This window comes from Oryzias latipes, chromosome 19 (genome assembly GCF_053564925.1).
Source record: "Oryzias latipes strain Hd-rR chromosome 19, Olatipes_Hd-rR_3.1".
NCBI lineage: Eukaryota > Metazoa > Chordata > Actinopteri > Beloniformes > Adrianichthyidae > Oryzias > Oryzias latipes.
In genome coordinates this window covers 4861793-4879840 of record NC_136255.1, presented here as the reverse complement: position 1 = coordinate 4879840, position 18048 = coordinate 4861793, and the positions used below count along the sequence as shown (strand labels likewise).

General features: G+C 41.8%; 1 protein-coding gene across 1 annotated transcript in view; it reads left to right on the top strand.

The window, feature by feature from the left end:
* gas7b (growth arrest-specific 7b) overlaps positions 1–18048 on the top strand; it is a 62071-nt gene that overhangs the window by 29939 nt on the left and 14084 nt on the right. Inside the window, exons 3-8 of the mRNA XM_023949096.2 lie at positions 759–836; positions 2318–2406; positions 5507–5560; positions 7949–8038; positions 12015–12130; positions 12274–12348. Coding sequence (XP_023804864.1) covers positions 759–836; positions 2318–2406; positions 5507–5560; positions 7949–8038; positions 12015–12130; positions 12274–12348 — 502 coding nt within the window. The remainder of the gene's footprint in view (positions 1–758; positions 837–2317; positions 2407–5506; positions 5561–7948; positions 8039–12014; positions 12131–12273; positions 12349–18048) is intronic.

Genomic DNA, 18048 nt, shown 5'->3' with positions numbered 1-18048 from the left:
CTGTTGCTTAGAAACTCCGTGCCCTCCCCTCGGGGCCACAGTAAATATTTCATCATTTCTATATGATGCCAGATATCACCGCCATGTAAATGAAAACATAATTAAACCTAAGTTATAGCTGAGTTCTGCAGACAAACATCATTTCCTCTATTTCTTCCAGAATCCACTTGTTTATGGCAAACAAATTGATACTCATTGCTATGTAAGAAACAGGAAGGCGTCCTCAGGGCTGTTTTTCAAAGTAAAGGCTCAGTGCTGCTTTTCCCGTCCATCTGCGTTATTTATTCTGAAAATTTTAGCTCAGTTTCTTTGTTTCTGAACCAAAAACACAAATTATTAGAAAAAATCCTCTTTTTTTCCTTTTTATACACTGAAAACTATTTTTTAAGCTTTCAGTCTTTTTTTTCAGAGACTCTACATGACAAGAAAGCCAACAGAAAAGGTTAAAGCTCTGAAATGTTTCAACAGTTCTTTATTCCTCCTCAAACCATGAGATCACCAGGTGAAAAGCTGAAAAGCTGAAGTCCAACTCACCCTCATTTACAAAAATCAGGACTTTTCTGCCGTTACACACTACAGGAAGTGCTGTCAGCATGAAAGATTTCCTAAATAAATCAAAGAAGTCGTAAATTGTGAGTCTAATCTGATTCCTTTTTTAGTTCCTAACTAAAAATGCAGTGTTTGCATCTCTAGAAAGATTCACTTCTTCTTCTTAAATCCCACAATTATGTCAATATTTCCTAACGTCTGTCCACCAGAGACCACATGGGAGCGGCCGTCCAGCACCCCGGGGACCCCCAAGAATTTCCTCCGACACAAGAACTCCCTTCCAGCAGGTACTGCTTCTCCCAGATCTCCTGAAACTTTCCTATGAAGACTAAAAGCAGCATCATTCCTACCACGCCCACCCTTTCTGTGACCAGAGTTATCTTCACTGAAGCTCTAAGGCAGAGGTCTGCAAACTTAAACACTAAAAGAGCCGTTTGGTCCAGTTTCTTAGCGGCTAAAACCCAACAAGAGGTGCAAAATCACAACGCACTGTTTGGAAAAATACACCTTATTAAGGTTTTTCTGCCTATTAAACTATAAAGTCATCAAATGTAACATCAATGCTTACAATAACTGAATCATAACAGTGTTCTAAGTTTCTATACGAGTTCCTTTCAAAATAAAATACACCCTGTCTCAAATAACATCCTTCTGCTGCAAGACGTTTACTCTGATAAAAACATGGCATTTTCTATCATCATGGCTCCTTTTGTTCGACACTATCAAACATAAATAACATAAATTAAAATAATGGATAAAAAAAAAACATAGATGGAGGTGCAACTTTGCCTCTGAACAACAACTAGACATTGTTGTGCAGCAGAAGATTAAAATATGTTCTTTAATTTTATTCTAAAATTAAATATCACATCAAATTAACCAAAAGTACAATCTTTATTCAAAATATTTTCATTTTTCTTGATGAAAGAGCTGCATGTTGCTTCAGAGGTTAAAGGCTGCTCTAACGGCTCAACTGTGTTGGGTTTGGCTCCTTTTGTTGTTGTTGTTTTTATTTTTTTAATGTTTGCACTCGGTGGAGGCAGATCCCATTCATCGCCATAAACAATCACGTTTTACCAAAAAATGGTGTAAAAGTGCTCCGTCTTTATGGATCTGGGCTCATTATGCTTTATGTTTTAAAATCCTGTCTTGTCCTGCCAAAACATTGAATCAAAACCATATTCAAGTTGTCATTTGACCTTTTCTTATCCTATGTTTACAGCAGACCCAGATCATGATACTTCCTCCACCCAAGGTTTATATTTTGATCAAAAATATATCTTTGGAGACTCATTTATCCTAGATTGTTCCACATAAACCAATACCTTTAAACTTCTTTTATAATATACATATCTTTTTGGTAGGTGACAGTCCACTAGAGTCATATATAAGGTAGTGAGTGTTATGTGTATAATATGAAAGTCTGGTTGTAATCTGTAGCTAATCATTACAACTTTTTGGTTTTAAAGTAGGATAGTTGACGACTGAAATGAACGGAAATATAAAAATGTTTGCAAGACTCCCTCTGTGGTGACTTTATGAACTGCACCTGCTCATTCCAATTTTGTCTGACATCAGGTAGTTGTTTTCTTTAGCGTAGTTTACTTAAACCAGAATAATAATCCGACTCTTTCATCGGCAGCATCTTCATAGATAACCTCTGCAGATGCCGTCTGACTCTGGAGTGAAGATGAGCTTTCTTCTTCATTAAAGCTGCTGAACTTCTCTCCATCTTCATCCTCACACGTCTCCCATTTTGTGTCTTCAGTGAATGGATTTCACTCGAGTGGAAGCTCCTTCCATCATGGAGAAAATTCCCACAACAACCTGGTGAGGAAGTGCAGCACAGAGCCTCAGGTAAACCTGCCTGACATTTCTTCCCTCCGTTTTGTACGTGACATTTTTTTATAAAATCCAAAGGAAAAAGTAATTTCTTGTTTTTTTTACAGGCAGAAAAACTGCTATTTGTTTGTTTTTAATGTAGGAATTTATACTTTTAAGACTAAAAAGTTTCACTCTGTTCAGTTTAAATGAAACGTTTTCATTCCTGTGTTTTGGAATAGGTGAGAAAAATGATTCAATTAATGTGTAAATTGAGTCAAATACTGAGCCCACTAACTAAAATTTATTTATTCAAAAAAGCTCATAGTGTCTGTATGTATGATATGATTTCTTAGGTGACCTTGTTTCAGACACGGTTGTGTTTCACATACAGACATGTTTTGGCGGAAGCACTTCCGCCTTCATCAGAGTCGTCGTCAGGTGGTGGTGATGTGTATTTAAAAACTGATGATTGTGACTGAGGCGGAGTCACCTGTCAACCTTTGACAAATGACTCCGGTCCTGATCTCCAGCAGAAAACTTGACATCTTTTTTTTTTTTTTTAACCTGTCCTGTCCAACAGCTGAGCAGGCAGATGAGAACTGAGGGCCTCTTGTGTTTTTGTTATTTTGTTATTTTTGTGTTATTTACGCATATTTTACTGTTACAACTGGGATTATGAATCTTCTGACACACTAGGATGTATATTTGAATAAACCCCTTTTGTAATTTAGGCTAAACTTTATTTGTATTACATATATCTGCAAGTCTTTTTGTGGACCGGACAAAAAGAAAAGAACGAAGAAGAGAGAGGGATATTGGGGGGATTAAAGAGGAGGGGGGTAGAACCGTGAAGCAGCATACAGCAACAAGTTGCTGGATGTTTAGGGTCATTACAGTCAGGTCTAAAAGTAATATAAATCCAAGAGAGGGCGGGGCCTCTCCACACACACACCCAAATGCCACAGACACACCTGTGGGCTCCAAAAATGCCCACACACACAACATGTCAACATGTACACAATACAACTGATGTTCACACACGCACACTTGTGCATTCCCATGTGAAATATTTAAGTTAATCACTCCAGCTATTTGTTCAAAGGTGAGATAGCACCTGTATTGAGTGGGTCTTTATGTTCTTCCGCCCTTTAACCCTGGAGATGTCGCCGGCGTAAGTAACACACGCTCTTTGACACACTGAAACACCTTGACGGTTTACCCGGATATGTAGCACAGTGTTGCATATCGGTGCTAATCTGCTCTGAAACAGAGTCGGCTGATTTACATCAATTCCTTAAACACTTCCCTCGTGGAAAGTGTTGCATATCAAGGCAAAGCTGCTTTTCTCCACTGGAATTACATTGATTGTGTAAATGTTTGAGGAGTTACGGTAGCTAAAGCTCCGCTGTAAACGGGTTTATCAACTCCACTAATTCAGTGGTCCCCAACCCTTTTCATGCCATGGACATGCCGGTATGACGTCACACAAACTTTCACGGACCGGTCTTTCAAATATGGGCGGATGATTAGACAAGACGAACCCTGTGCTTTTATTTTGACACGCTTAACAGTTGAAGGCTCCTCTTCTGTCTCCTGCTGGGCCTTTTTTTATATACTGATGATTCAAAACTACACAGTAAGATTACACCAAAATACTTTTGTATTAACAGATATGGCGTTTTATTACAAGGACAGAAAGCAGCGACTATCATTTGCCAGGCTCTGTTGTAAACGGTGCAATGCGGGGAGCATGGCATGCTGGCTCTGTATGAAGCGCGTGCCACGTAAAAAAAACAGCTTCCTTAATGAGCTCGTATTTATCGGGGGAGAACCGCATAGCAGGAGGACACATGCGGGGCGGCTTCAACAAACACTCTGGTTGTCCGGAGTGGTTTTCTGCCGGGGACTTGACGTGCTGCGGTCAGAAAGCGACTTTCTGATGACAGACAGAATTTGCGCTTAGTGAATTTAAACACTCAGGTGCAGTGACGTATGTATCAGAGGATGTCTGATTGGCCGCTCTGTATGTCAATCAAGTCCCGTACTTCTCAGTGAGGATTTTGATTGGCTGGTGGATTGTTTAGAAGTACTTTTTTGTTTGTTATTTATCTTTGCTGGCCTGCGATCTACCCTCTTGTCTTTGAAGGTCGACCGCTCGATCGCAATCGACGTAATGAGCAGCCCTGAATAGACTGATGTACCAGAGAATCGGCCAATTTTTCTAAATAAAACATATTTCAGATTCCGAAATAAATAAAACGGAAGTAATGCAAGTTATTTATTCTTTCTGTGCGGCCCGGTACCAAATGACCCACGGACCGGTACCGGCCCGGGGGTTGGGGACCACTGCATTAATTCACTCTCAGCCATTGAAGTTCCGTTTTGTTATTGAAAAAACAAGGCATTGTTGCATTCTGGTGTAGAATTCCATTGACGGTTCCATCCATTCATCTTCAAAACCCACTGAACGGGGTTGCTGGAGCCTATCCCAACGATAGCTGGGTAAAGGCAGGGGTCATCCTAAACAGGACGCCAGGCTGTCGCAGGGCCACACAATCACGCACAGACTCACTCTGACACATGTTCACAATTTAGAAACATAGATTATCCTATGAAGCAGGTTTTTTGACTGTGTGAGGAAAGCGGAGAAAACCCACGCATACACGAGGAGAACACGCAAACTCCACACAGAAGCAACCTAGTTTGGATTCAAACCAGAGCTGTGAGGCTAGAACGTTATCCACTACACCATCATGCAGCCTGCATTTGTAAGGTTAAAGATGATCTTTTTTCTGTCTTATCTGTTTCTCTTCAATAAAGAGGCGGTAGCAGGTCAAGCCAATCAATGCTTCCTGCATTGGAGTTATTGAAGCCTTGAATCCGTCTGTGTACGTCCTCTTCCCCAAATTCTCGGGTTGTAACAACGCTTGTGTGCACAAACATGCAGTAACATTCAGCCTGAGCGAAAAGCGGAAAAAGCTGATCCAGCTCTGCTGTGCACAGTCCGGCTCTCGCAGCAGCACAGACCGAGCTCAGACCCTGGCGCTGCTCGCCGATGCTGTGTTTGCGGCGAGCGGCCGTGTCTGGCATAGAAGACACAGGTTTTGATGAAGCGTCTCCCCTCTTCCTTCAGAGCCCGGGATCCACGTCGCCAACAAGGAGGCAGAGTAAGGAGTCCAAGGTCACGGTGAGTGCGGCATCCCCAGGAAGAACTCCAGGTCTTTCACCAGTTTGGTTAGCAAAGCTTTAGGGAAAAAAAGTCTGCAGAGGAGCAGGTGTTGCTGCTGTTTTAACTCCTCCCAGGTACTTTTTTGCTCAGTTTTGGACGATCTCCTGACAAAACCAAACCCTTGATCATCAGGGTTCTTGGTTGTTGAAGTTTTATGTCACAAGCTTTACTACTAGAGGACGAAGGGGAGCTGTGACTAATTTCACTCCAGCAGAGACCTACCTTCAAAGAGGATAACAAAGAACGTGACACTGAAATCTTAGAACAAAGTTATTTTTGTCCAATTCAAGTTCAGTGATTGGGCTTAACATGGTACAAAAGCAAGTGGAGGACCGCTAAGAGTTTAAAAAATGTGAGGTGACCTAAAACAGAAACATTGTCCAAAGGCCTACAGTATTTTAGACTTACACACACAGGCCATTTGTATGGAACAGGATGTTGATCAACGATGTAGTCCATGTGCAGAGAGGTTAATCAAGCCTCCAGCGTCATTTGGTGCTCCAGCTTTTCCTGAGGACTGATGACCTTTTACTGAGGAACATGTGGTACCAAATCCTCATGAGGTTTGGCCCGATGAATATGGTGTTTTTGGTGTTTTTCACATGTTTTGGCATTTTTCTGATGATGGAGGACCTATATTAGGAAATTTAAGCTTAAAATGGCATTTTTCAGGATTTCTTGTGTTGTGAATCAGGAGCTATCATTTGTATTTGTCATGGATGTCTTCGTTTTCCTTGTCTGAGCTGGAATCTGATCCAAACTGTTCGGCTGGATCCAACATTTCTCATCATTTTCTGTTCCACCGCTAATGTTAGATGGTGGGTGTGAGGAGCTGTAAGCGGGTGGGAGAAAAGCAGATAGATGCCAGGAATGGGGGGGTGGGGGGTGGGGGTTGTTTCTTGTGGCCAGTCTAAGGCACACCTGTGCAATAATCATGCTGTCTAATCAGCATCTTGATATGGCACACCTGGGAGGTGGGATGGATTGTCTTGGCAAAGGAGAAGTGCTCACTATCACAGATTTAGACAGATTTGTGAACAATATTTCAGAGAACTGGTTATTTTGTGTATGTGGAAAATGTTTCACATCTTTGAGTTCATACCATAAAAAATGGGAGCAATAACAAAAGTGTTGCGTTTATATTTTTTGTCAGTGTAGATTGAAAGATGACTTTAACGTTATTGTACCTGTAAGAATGGTTTGTTGCTTCAAAAATGTCAGCAATGAAAGAGAGGCACTCTATCAAAACACTGAGAATATATTATTTTTGTCAGTGAGAACAGTTTCTTTAGCTATCAAAAATGTCCTCGGAATTTGTTGGAGGCTGACAGGAAGAGGTTTGGCAGTCCTAATGTAACAGCTGAATCAGAGCACAGGTTTCTGGGAACGATCTCCTGTATAGACGGCTCCCAGGACGACAGCCTTAAAAGCAGCTTATTGTGGTTCTGTAAGCCAGTCGCAGCTAGAACTGTTGAGAAAAGACGTGGAGCTGCAGGGTTAACATAGTAAAGGCCCGTACACACCGGGACGAATATTCACCAGCGTTTTTCAACACGTCTTTTGTGTTCACACCCAGGCGAGTAAACTGGTCTGGAATGAACTGAACAGAAGAATGAAAGCAGATCTACCAACACATGCAAAGTCAAATATTGGAACTTCTGCAGGAGACATAGAAAGAATATTTCTGAAAGAATATTTGAAGTTTTGCTTCCTGCCAATCTTTGGACCTTACAAGGATTAAAATGGAAGCATCTACAAATCCCACAGGGATTGAGACAGAAGTTTGTAGTTTTTTTCTCTAGTTTGAAATGTTGACCCTGCAGGAGAAATCTGGAGAGAGCCATGCTGAACAAAGGCTCCAATGAAGCTCTTCAGCAGAACCGTGCTTCTTCTCTGCAGGCTAAATACCTCCTGAGCCCGACTGGAAAGAATTTAAAGAATGAGATAAAGTCTTCTCAAAGTTACCATTTTCTTCTCAGGAAGTCAGACTCATCATCTCGTCATCATCCCACCTGAGACTAAGAGGTCCGATTGGAGAAACGCTTCAGTTGGGTCAATGGTTAGCGATGTTTGAGATGCTAAGTGAAGACCGCAGTTAACCCAGTGTTTTATGCTATTGTGGGTCCATTCCTCCGTCTATTTCCTAAACCTGCTTGGTCCCCTTTTGTCTCGGGGGGGGGGGGGGGGGGGGTTGCTGGGGTAAACCCAGCTACAGTTTGGGCAAAGGCTGGGTAGAGGGGAGGTCAAATTGAGGTCCAGATTCTCTGTCCTTGCCTGATTGGGAGTGATGGAGGTACAGGCTGTGGATGGTGACTCTACCTGTCTGTCCTTTTGTCCCTTTTCCAGATCAACTGTGTGACGTTCCCGTCTCCATCCTGCATTACTGAGCAACAGCTGCTGAAACCAAATGAATGGAGCTACTGTGACTATTTCTGGGTGAGGTTATGCACAGAAATCATCATCTCAAAACAGCCTCATTAAAAGAAAAAGGAAGTCTATTATTATACTAATATATTACAATCTCCCTTATAGGACACACCGGATTATAATGCATACTGTCAATGAATGGTCTATTTTTGCAAACAAGGTTGCAACACATAAAACAAAAAAAAACAGATTGATACAGCTAAAACAAACGTTACTGTGATTACGCTAACTCCCAAACTTGTTAGTAACATGTGACAAACACAGTTTGACACTGCTGTAGGTTAGCTGCGTTAACATATTCATAATAACACTCAACCTTGTTTAACGAAAAAATGACTGGTGTTCTTAGACGACAAAAAGTCACTTATAGACACCTCAGGCCTTCAGAAGAGAGAAACCCATTGAGAAAAGGTTGGTTTTAGTTATATAGGGGTAAAAGTCATACTCAGAAACATCTTTTTTGTTTGTTTTCATGTATTTAGATTGAAATATACTTAGCTTGTTTAATTCACAGATGTCCTCCAAAGTTAAACTTTGTGGGATCGTTTGCTGTTTTCTTTTTTTAGTGAAGAAATTGTTGGTTGAAGTCCTTTCTGCTGTTAAAGGCAGTCTGAGCATGCTCAGTTAGAAGAGTGAGAAGGGAGTTTTCATGGGGACCATGACCCCCCTGCAGCCATGTACTTAAAAAAAGTCTTATAAATGTAAACTAGCAGGAAGAAAGGAGCGAGGGACTCTGGAATGCTTTTTCCCAAGAAATCCCTGAATGTTATCCCTGTGAGTTCATGAGAAAAACCCGGGACAGTCCTGTTTCCGCTCAGTTCCTGGTTTCATGTTCCATCCTCGCTGCAGACTGCGAGTCGGAGCTGCTCCTCGTGAGTTGCAGCTGAGGATGATGTTAGCCGCCACGGAGCCAGCTGGCCTCTGCGCTGATGTTTTGGAACAAACTGCAGTCGTGCACACAACTCATATTGGATCATATTGGATCAAATGATCCTTTCCTGTGGTGATTTTAAAACTCCCTTCATTGTTGGAAACGGCCTTTAGGTCAGGGGTCTGTACGTGGAGGCCCCGGAGCGTCTCCTCTATCCCTTCATTGAAGCTCTCTGGTTAAAGAAAAAAAGATGTTTTTGATTCTTAAAGTACCGCGTTGTTTTGGACTTAAGGCGCATCAAACAAAACAAGCAGTCAGATAGGTCAAACCTTCTCCAATCCCTTCACAAACGGCTGAAGCAAACTGCGAACCGGTTAGGCTCCTGACTACGGTCGTCCTGATGCTCCAACATTCCATCAAACTGGTTGGAAAATTAACATTTGATGTGTACCATCAAAACACAACAGGAGGTGACTTTGAATTCATACTTAAGGCGTGCCAGATTTCTATTGTTGAAAATGTTGAATTTTAAGTGTTCGGGATAGGCTCCTGCAGCCCCGTCACCCAAAAAAGGGAAAAAAACGTAAAGAAGGTGAATAAAGGTGTTTGAAAAAGACAGTAAGGGTCACTTTCTGACTTACGAATTTCTTACTGAGATGCCCAGACAACGGTAAAAAAGATATTTTGGAAATCTTTCCCCCTTCTGACGTTACTACTAGATTTTCTGCATTGAGATGATCCCAGATGGGAGAAGCAGTCTTTTATTTTGAAAAAGGAAATCATGTGAACTTCTGTTAAAAGTTATAAACTACTTTATATTTAGAAAAAATCATCTCTTTATGTTTTATGTTTCCAAAAAACCCAACAGTTTATTCATATTTATTTATTTATTTATTTAATGTATTTAAAGTTATTAAAGGAATGGAGGAGAAGCGTTCTGGTTCCGATCTTTAAGAACAAGGGTGACATGCAGAACTGCAGCAACTATAGAGGAATAAAGTTGATGAGCCACACAATGAAGCTGTGGGAAAGAGTAGTGGAAGCCAGGCTTAGGAAGAAGGTGGGGATTTGTGAGCAGCAGTATGGTTTCATGCCCCGTAAGAGCACCACTGATGCCATTTTTGCTTTGAGAATGTTGATGGAAAAGTACAGAGATGGTCAGAAGGAGCTGCATTGTGTGTTCGTAGATTTAGAGAAGGCGTATGACAGGGTGCCGAGGGAGGAGCTGTGGTACTGTATGAGGTCGTCTGGAGTGGCAGAGAAGTATGTCAGAGTAGTTCAGGACATGTATGAGAGAAGTATGACGGTGGTGAGATGTGTTGTAGGTCAGACAGAGGAGTTCAAGGTGGAGGTGGGACTACACCAAGGATCAGCTTTGAGTCCTTTTTTGTTTGCTATGCTGATGGACAGGCTGACAGACGAGGTAAGACAGGAATCTCCCTGGACAATGATGTTTGCGGATGACATCGTAATTTGCAATGAGAGTAGAGAGCAGGTGGAGGAACAGCTAGAGAGGTGGAGGTTTGCTCTGGAAAGAAGAGGCATGAAGGTCAGTCGTAGTAAGACAGAATACATGTGTCTGAACGAGAGGGATCAAGGTAGAAGCGTTAGGTTACAGGGGGCTGAGGTGAAGAAGGTGCAGGAGTTTAAGTACTTGGGGTCAACAGTTCAGTGTGATGGGGGGTGTGGAAAAGAGGTGAAGAGGCGAGTGCAGGCAGGTTGGAGCGGGTGGAGGAAAGTGTCAGGAGTGTTGTGTGACAGAAGAGTGCCAGCAAGACTCAAAGGAAAGGTGTACAAGACAGTGGTGAGACCAGCTCTGCTCTATGGGTTAGAGACGGTAGCAGTGAGACAGAGACAAGAGGCTGATATGGAGGTAGCGGAGATGAAGATGTTGAGGTTCTCCTTAGGAGTGACCAGGTTAGACAGGATAAGGAACGAGTACATCAGAGGGACGGCTCATGTTGCCTGTGTTAGCGACAAAGTCAGAGAAGCCAGACTGAGATGGTTTGGACATGTTCAGAGGAGGGATAGTGGATATATTGGTAGAAGGATGTTGGAGATGGAGCTGCCTGGCAGGAGGGCAAGAGGACGGCCAAAGAGGAGATACATGGATGTCTTAACAGAGGACATGAAGTTGGCTAATGTTAGGGTAGAAGATGTCCATGATAGAGTGAGGTGGAAAAGGATGATTCGCTGTGGCGACCCCTGATGGGAAAAGCCGAAAGAGAAAGAAAGAAAGTGAATGTCATTTTTGATGTCCTTTTTGCTGCCGCAGCTAAGTGAATTTCCCCATGGTGGGATACATAAACTTATCTTATCTAATCTAATCTAATCACAACAGTAACATGAATGAATGCAAAGCAGTTTCCTATTTTTCTAAGGAGGGAAGTCAGAGTTTGGGGCTTCTAATGGGTTGTTGTTAGTGAGAAATCGACCCGAATGGCTCTTTAGAGTGTTAAAGGTAGCAGACCCTGCTTCAGGCAACCCAGAACTGTCCCGTGTGAACGGAAAGTGCTAAAGGGAGTGGAACCCCCGATGCTGAAGAACCAGCTGTAATCAGACCGTTCTTGTTGATCTGCTGCAGACCTGCCTGTTTTCTTTTCATGGAGGCCTTTTTATTCATCTCTTTTGTGTTTTAGTCTTTTATTATTTTCTTATTCTTATCAGAGGAGCCGTAAGACAAACTTAACTTGTTTCGATCTGCGACGTTCCCTTCGGCGAGCGCCGCAGCAGTTAGGATGCAAACAGAGGAGGGTTGTTGCACAAAAGCAAAGTCAGGATTTGACAGAACTGGGCTTTTGTGTGGCTGGGTTGGTCCTCAGATGACATGAAGCTGCAGCCTTAACTGCTGTGTGCTAAAAGCATTTTTAAGATCAGAACTTCATTTTGAGTTTGGTTTAACCCCGAGAGGCAAATAAAAATGTGATTAGGATTTTGGAAATGAACTCTGATAAATGAGAGACGTTGTTGACATCATGCAGTCAGTCCTCTTTAAGTTTAGCTTTAGTAAGCCAAATCATTTCTCTCTGTTGTCCTCTGGGAAGCATGTTTTATTTCAGATCTGTGTCGTTCTCACGCCTTCCTTCTCAGGCGCTCTCTGTGTTTATCTCGCAGGCTGACAGGAAGGATCCCCAGGGCAACGGCTTCATGTCAGGGTTTGAGGTTTTGCTGCAGAAACAGCTGAAGGGTAAACAGATGCAGAAAGAGATGGCCGAGTTCATACGAGAAAGGTTTTTATCTTTCCCCTCTGGTTTTTTTGTCATATTCTTATCAGATCACGGTGGAAGTCGTGAAGTTGTTAATGCTTATTTGGATCACAAAGGAAGCGGAGCTGCACATAAGCTCTACTGATGACTAATCTGCTTCCCTCCAGGATAAAGATAGAAGACGAATACGCCAAGAACCTCTCCAAGCTCTCGCAGACTCCATTGGCAGGACAGGAAGAAGGGTGAGTCTCTGCTCCCCCAGCAGCCCGTCACAACCGGCTGCACCAATCACTGTCGCTTTTGGTTTTTTATGGGATAAAGTCAGCTTTTTTCTTTACATAATACGACTTTCCCTTTGTCTTTTTCTTTTTTTTTTTTTTTAGAAAAATTTAACACACATGTACGTTTTAAAATAGTAGATTTTTATGAAAACAGTTCCAAAAATTTCTTCAAACATCTCATAGCACATAGATCAGAATATTTCAAGCATTTATATTTTGTAAATATGAAGATTTTGTCTTTCAGGTAAATAAAAAAAAAACAACTTTAATGTCTCGAAAAATTAGAATGTTTGTTCAAATTAAATGTAGGAAAGATATTTTGTTACATCCAGATTACCTAATTAACCAAAAACAGCTGCAAAGATTTCCAGAGTCTTTAAGTGGTTCCTGCATTTGGACCATTTGCTGTTCAGTCATGAAGAAGACTTGACAGATGTCTAGATCAGTGTTTTTCAACCAGTGTGCCGCGGCACACTGGTGTGCCGTGGGAGATGGTCAAGTGTGCCGTGTGAAATTGCCCTCATTAACTGATATAAAAGCAATTACCATCTCCAGGAAATCAGCTCTTTGTTCATCCAAACAGGCCCTGATAAAACACTGAGAAGTTAAGAATATGAAATATCATAAAATTATTTTTTCTTTCTTTTTATATGATTCTATTAAAGACATTTTGATAAGAATAACGGGATACCGTGATTTAGCTGCAGCTATAAGTGTGTAAGGAAAAGTCCCGCCCCTTTAACTGTCTCCACCAATCATTCTTGAAGGCTTAATCACATGTCATCAGTCTGACCAATCAGAAGTGGTTAAAGTCTTCACTTCCTTGTTTTGATTTAGCGCAAAAAAGTCTCTCTGTTCTAACAAAAATACCAGCTAAAGCTCGTCTTTAGCGGTGTAGCTTTCCACAGAGTCCGGTGTCAGACTGGAACAAGTGAACAAAACCATGAAGCTCAAAGACGCTGGTCTTTCTGCGGTCGGCGGATTACGGGTACTACATCTCCCATGATGCAGTAAAGTGACTGTCTTAGCGCACAATGAGTCTCTCCTCTTAACGTCTTAAAACAACGAACACACATCAAACAGTTTTTGAATCTTTTGACTGAATTTTTAATACATCTTTTAGAAAAAACTGCTGCAGCTTCCAGCGTTTTCTGCAACAATTATCACAAAAATGCATGTGAGATTGCAGAGCGGCTGTAGATCAATACAGACTGAGCTTTTTCTTTTTTTTTTATTTATCTATTTTTTTGGATGCTGGTGTGCCGCGGGATTTTTGTCAACGTTAAAGTGTGTCGTGGCTCAAAAAAGGTTGAAAAACACTGGTCTAGATGACAGTCAATGACAGCCCTCACCAGGAGGGAGAGCCCTAAAAACGCATGCTTAGACGAGCTGGTTGTTCACACAGTGCTGCATCCAGACATAGTAGCAAATTTTCAGCACTATAAGGCGCACTTATAAGTTGCAATTTGTCCAAAATAAAACATAGTGCACCCTAAAATTTGCAGCATCTTGTAAATCATATATTACTGGTTTCCTGGTGCTTATTGATGTTGATGTAATTTTACTGGTTGTGTCTGAATTCCCACCCAAACCACTAACTACTAACTACTGAAAAACTATGTATTGCCCTGAATTTTAAAAGCAATTCGGAGAACATGCCTACTTCTTTTTTTTTTAATGGCGAATATGACATTATCGATTTCACAAAGTGAAAATCTCTTTGATATGGGCGTTTTGAGACGATTATTTATGAATCTATTGTGTTCTGAAGATGATATTTAAAAAATACATTTAAATACATTTTTTCGGCAAAAATTGTTCAGACGCAATGCATTGTAGACTTCTTGGAGATTTCTAGGGCACTGAATTTTGGAATTTTAGATTCAGACAGCTCTACCAAATGGTGAATGCACTTTGTAGTGCACTAAGTAGTGAGTACGGTAGGAATTTGGACACAACCACTTAGGGGTCACATGATGTAAGGAAAACTTGCGATATGCGATATTAGTGATTAATATTGCAATAACGATATAATTTGCGGTATATAAACAAAGAGCAAAACAACCAAAAACATCATTGTAATTTCATTGCAACAGTTTAAAAATTATACTCCAAATGACCCTCGTCGACAGAGGAGGCGAACATCTAACATAACAGGGCTCCATCCGATTGGTCAACAAAATGAAAGGCTCCATCCGATTGGCCAAATGCATAAAGGGATTTATTTGATCCATTAAATGCTTCAAGTTGCCATAAGATTGTTTTAGCACATTTAAGGTAACCATTTATTGCAATTTTCGCTGTCTTTTGCCATATGCATATTGCACAGCTTGAAATTGCGATAATGATAAACAACCACTTTTAATATGCTAACGTGGCTAACTTTAGCAATCTGAGTCCAGATTCCTGAAACGTGGTTACAACAGTTTATCTGAGAGGTGGAAACGGTATTTATCGAACAGCACCGAATAGCTTGTTGTGTACCTGAATCTTCTGGACTCGACTTTGAGTCCAGAAGATCTTTGTTCAGCTCTGACCTGCGTGCTACATAAAATCTAGATGGAAATGAAAAAGAAAACACATTTGGAATGGCTCCAGAACTGTGAGAAATCCCGAATGCATTCATTTCTCGGTGTAGTCACTGGGTTTGCAGTCGCTCCTCCTCATGTCTGACAGGAGACTCATGCAGAGAGGAGCTCTTTGTCCTCACCAGCAGAATCTGCAGGAGCACAGAGGAGTCTAAGAGGGACATGACCCTTTACTATCTGCAGCCTTTCACCGAAAAGTTCTCATGAGGAAATTCTCATGGAAACAGTCGTCCTTTGTTCGGTCTGCACATCCTTATGTCTGACCGTTTCTATCCGACTTTGGCTCAACTTTTACAATCCACATCACATTTTATGGTATTGATCGCGTCGTTCTGGTGTATCCTGCAAATCCGGTTTGAGTTATCAGCACTTGGTGTTAGATTTCTTCCTTTTTAATAAAAAAGAGTTGTTTTTTTTATTATTATAACTTGAAGATAGACTGCAAAAGCCAGAATAAGAATCATCAATGCCTCACAAAGCTAAAGCAGACTAAAACATTCATGTTTAATATTCACATATTTTTAAATCCTTCTAAATATTTCAAATAGGACCGCCCACGTCCGGCTTACTCTGCTTTCTGCCATTTGGATGACTTGTAAAAAAAAAATCTTCTGGCTCTTTTATAAGTGATTTTCATCGATTCCGGTCTTTACCCAATGTTTCTCTCAGAAACATGCTGTTCAAACCAGTTGGTGTGGCCTCTTAAATTTGCAGTTTTAAATTTGAACATTAAACTGATTAAAGGGAGGTATCATCGTCCATCGTGATGGGTGACTGACATCCCGATGGAGAGACCACCATCGTGATGCCATGCCCCCGCCACGTTGCGCGTCGACACCATAAGCCGCGGTTACATGTGCAAAATATCTTGATGGGATCAATGGTCGGATTAGAATCCAACCCTGTACATGGGCCCAGAAAAATGTTTTCAGAATATAAAAACGTTCACTAAGGTCACACTTTCCGTCGGAATAAATCATTCGCACATGCGCAGTAGGGTTTGAAAACCGGAAGGATATAAATTCTGCCAAGCGCCTTTTTTTTTCAAACTTTATTGAATGTAACAATTCAATACAAAACAATGTTAAACAGCGCCGAGCGGCTATATACATTGACATGTCAGCTTGGTAAAATACGAGATGATCTTCTAAACGTGCTTTTAATAATGTTACGGTTATTATGAAACACCTGTTCGCTCATCATTTGAATTTTAATCCGTGTGGTCAGTGCTTTTTCTGAACGAAGCCAGGATTAGCAGTATGCTAACACGGGCTAACAACATTAGCTTTGGGTGGTGCTGCTTGCTGGCTGCACGTAAACATGTAAGAATAACATCAGCCTTTATTTAGTCGGGACATGACTGGAAACACAAATCCGCGTGATTGTTTGAATGTTTTCTAAGGACTGAGCGACATTTCTGCTTTGAAGCTCAAACCGCTGTGTGTGCTGACGATCCGAGCTGTGCTCAGACACACTTTTAGACCCGGTTCTGAGTTCGGTTGCTTGTACCCCTAGAGCTGCGGGACGGATCGCAGTCTTAAATCTCCCACACATACCACTCATGTAACAAAGCATCCCCCCGTAACAAAGCATCCCCCCCCCCCATTCCCATTAAACACAAAGCTGTAAGTCCGCGCTCCGCCGGTCCGTTTCACTAGTGAAGTGCGGGAGCGGACTACTTCTTTTCTACTTTGTTACTTTTTTTGTTAAAGTCACTTCCCTCAGTTTATACAGGATCATCGCGGATTAGTCATTAGTTGGGAAATAAAATGAAAAAAGCAAAAAAACGAATAGCAGTTATATAAGAACGAAAAATGTAAAAATACCCCCCCGACGATGTCATCGTCCATCCCGATGGTTGACAGCAAACATCGTCAACGGCCAATTTAAGGGACATCGCCCAACCCTAATTGGGGTTTAAGTGGCACCACAGCAGCTACGTGAATGTTAAGTCTAATGTAACATTGAGTTTGCATCTACACTGCCTCTGTTTTTTTCCCTCATGGTGACGATAGTACTGAGACACCACAAGGTGAAATATAAAGCCTTAGTCATGTGCACCCGTAAAGGGGTTGACTCGTATGGATGCTGTGGGTTTTGGGTTGTTAGGGCCCGTGGAGGGTCACAGAGAGGAGTGGCTGCATGCAGGTACATCGAAACAGTTGTATGGCCACCTTAAGGGCACCAAGAAAATGGAACGTACACTTATCGTGTGAGTGGAAAGGGAAACGTGAAGTATGTGTTAAATTCACTTATGATGTACGATTGATGCTTTGCAGACTATGGACAATCACTTTAAGATAGTTTTTATTCATCCATTATATGGCTCTTAATTACTGATCTACACACAGTAGATCAGATGTTCAAGAAACCAGTCTGAGATGATTCCAGCTTTATGACATGCCGCCTTATCCTGCTGGAAGTAGCCATCAGAAGATGGTACACTGTGGTCAGGAAGGGATGGACATGGTCAGCAAGACATGATCAATTGGTCCTAAGGAGCCCAACATGTGCCAAGAAAATATCCCCCACACCATGACCCCCCCACCAGCAGCCTAAACCGTTGATCCAAGGCAGGATAATCCATGTTTTCATGTTGTTGATGCCAAATTCTGCCCCCTACCATCCAAATGTTGCAGCAGAAATAGAGACTCATCAGACCAGAAAACCTTTTTTACAATCTTCATTGTCCAGTTTTGATGAGTCTGTGTGAATTGTAGCCTCAGTTTCCTGTTCTTAGTTAACAGGAGCGGTACCCGGTGTGGTCTTCTGCTGCTGTAGACCATCTGCCTCCAGGTTGGACGTGTTGTGCGTTCAGAGATGCTCTTCTGCAGACCTTGGATGGAACCAGTGGTTCTTTGAGTTCCTGTTGTCTTTCTATCAGCTGGAACCAGTCTGGCCATTCTCCTCTGACCTCTGCCATCAACAAGGCATTTCCACCCACAGAACTGGGTATTTTCTCTTTTTCCAACCATTCTCTGTAAACCCTAGAGGTGGTTGTGGGTGAAAATCCCACTAGATCAGAGGTTTCTGAAATCCTCAGACCACCCCGTCTACAACCAACAACCAGGCT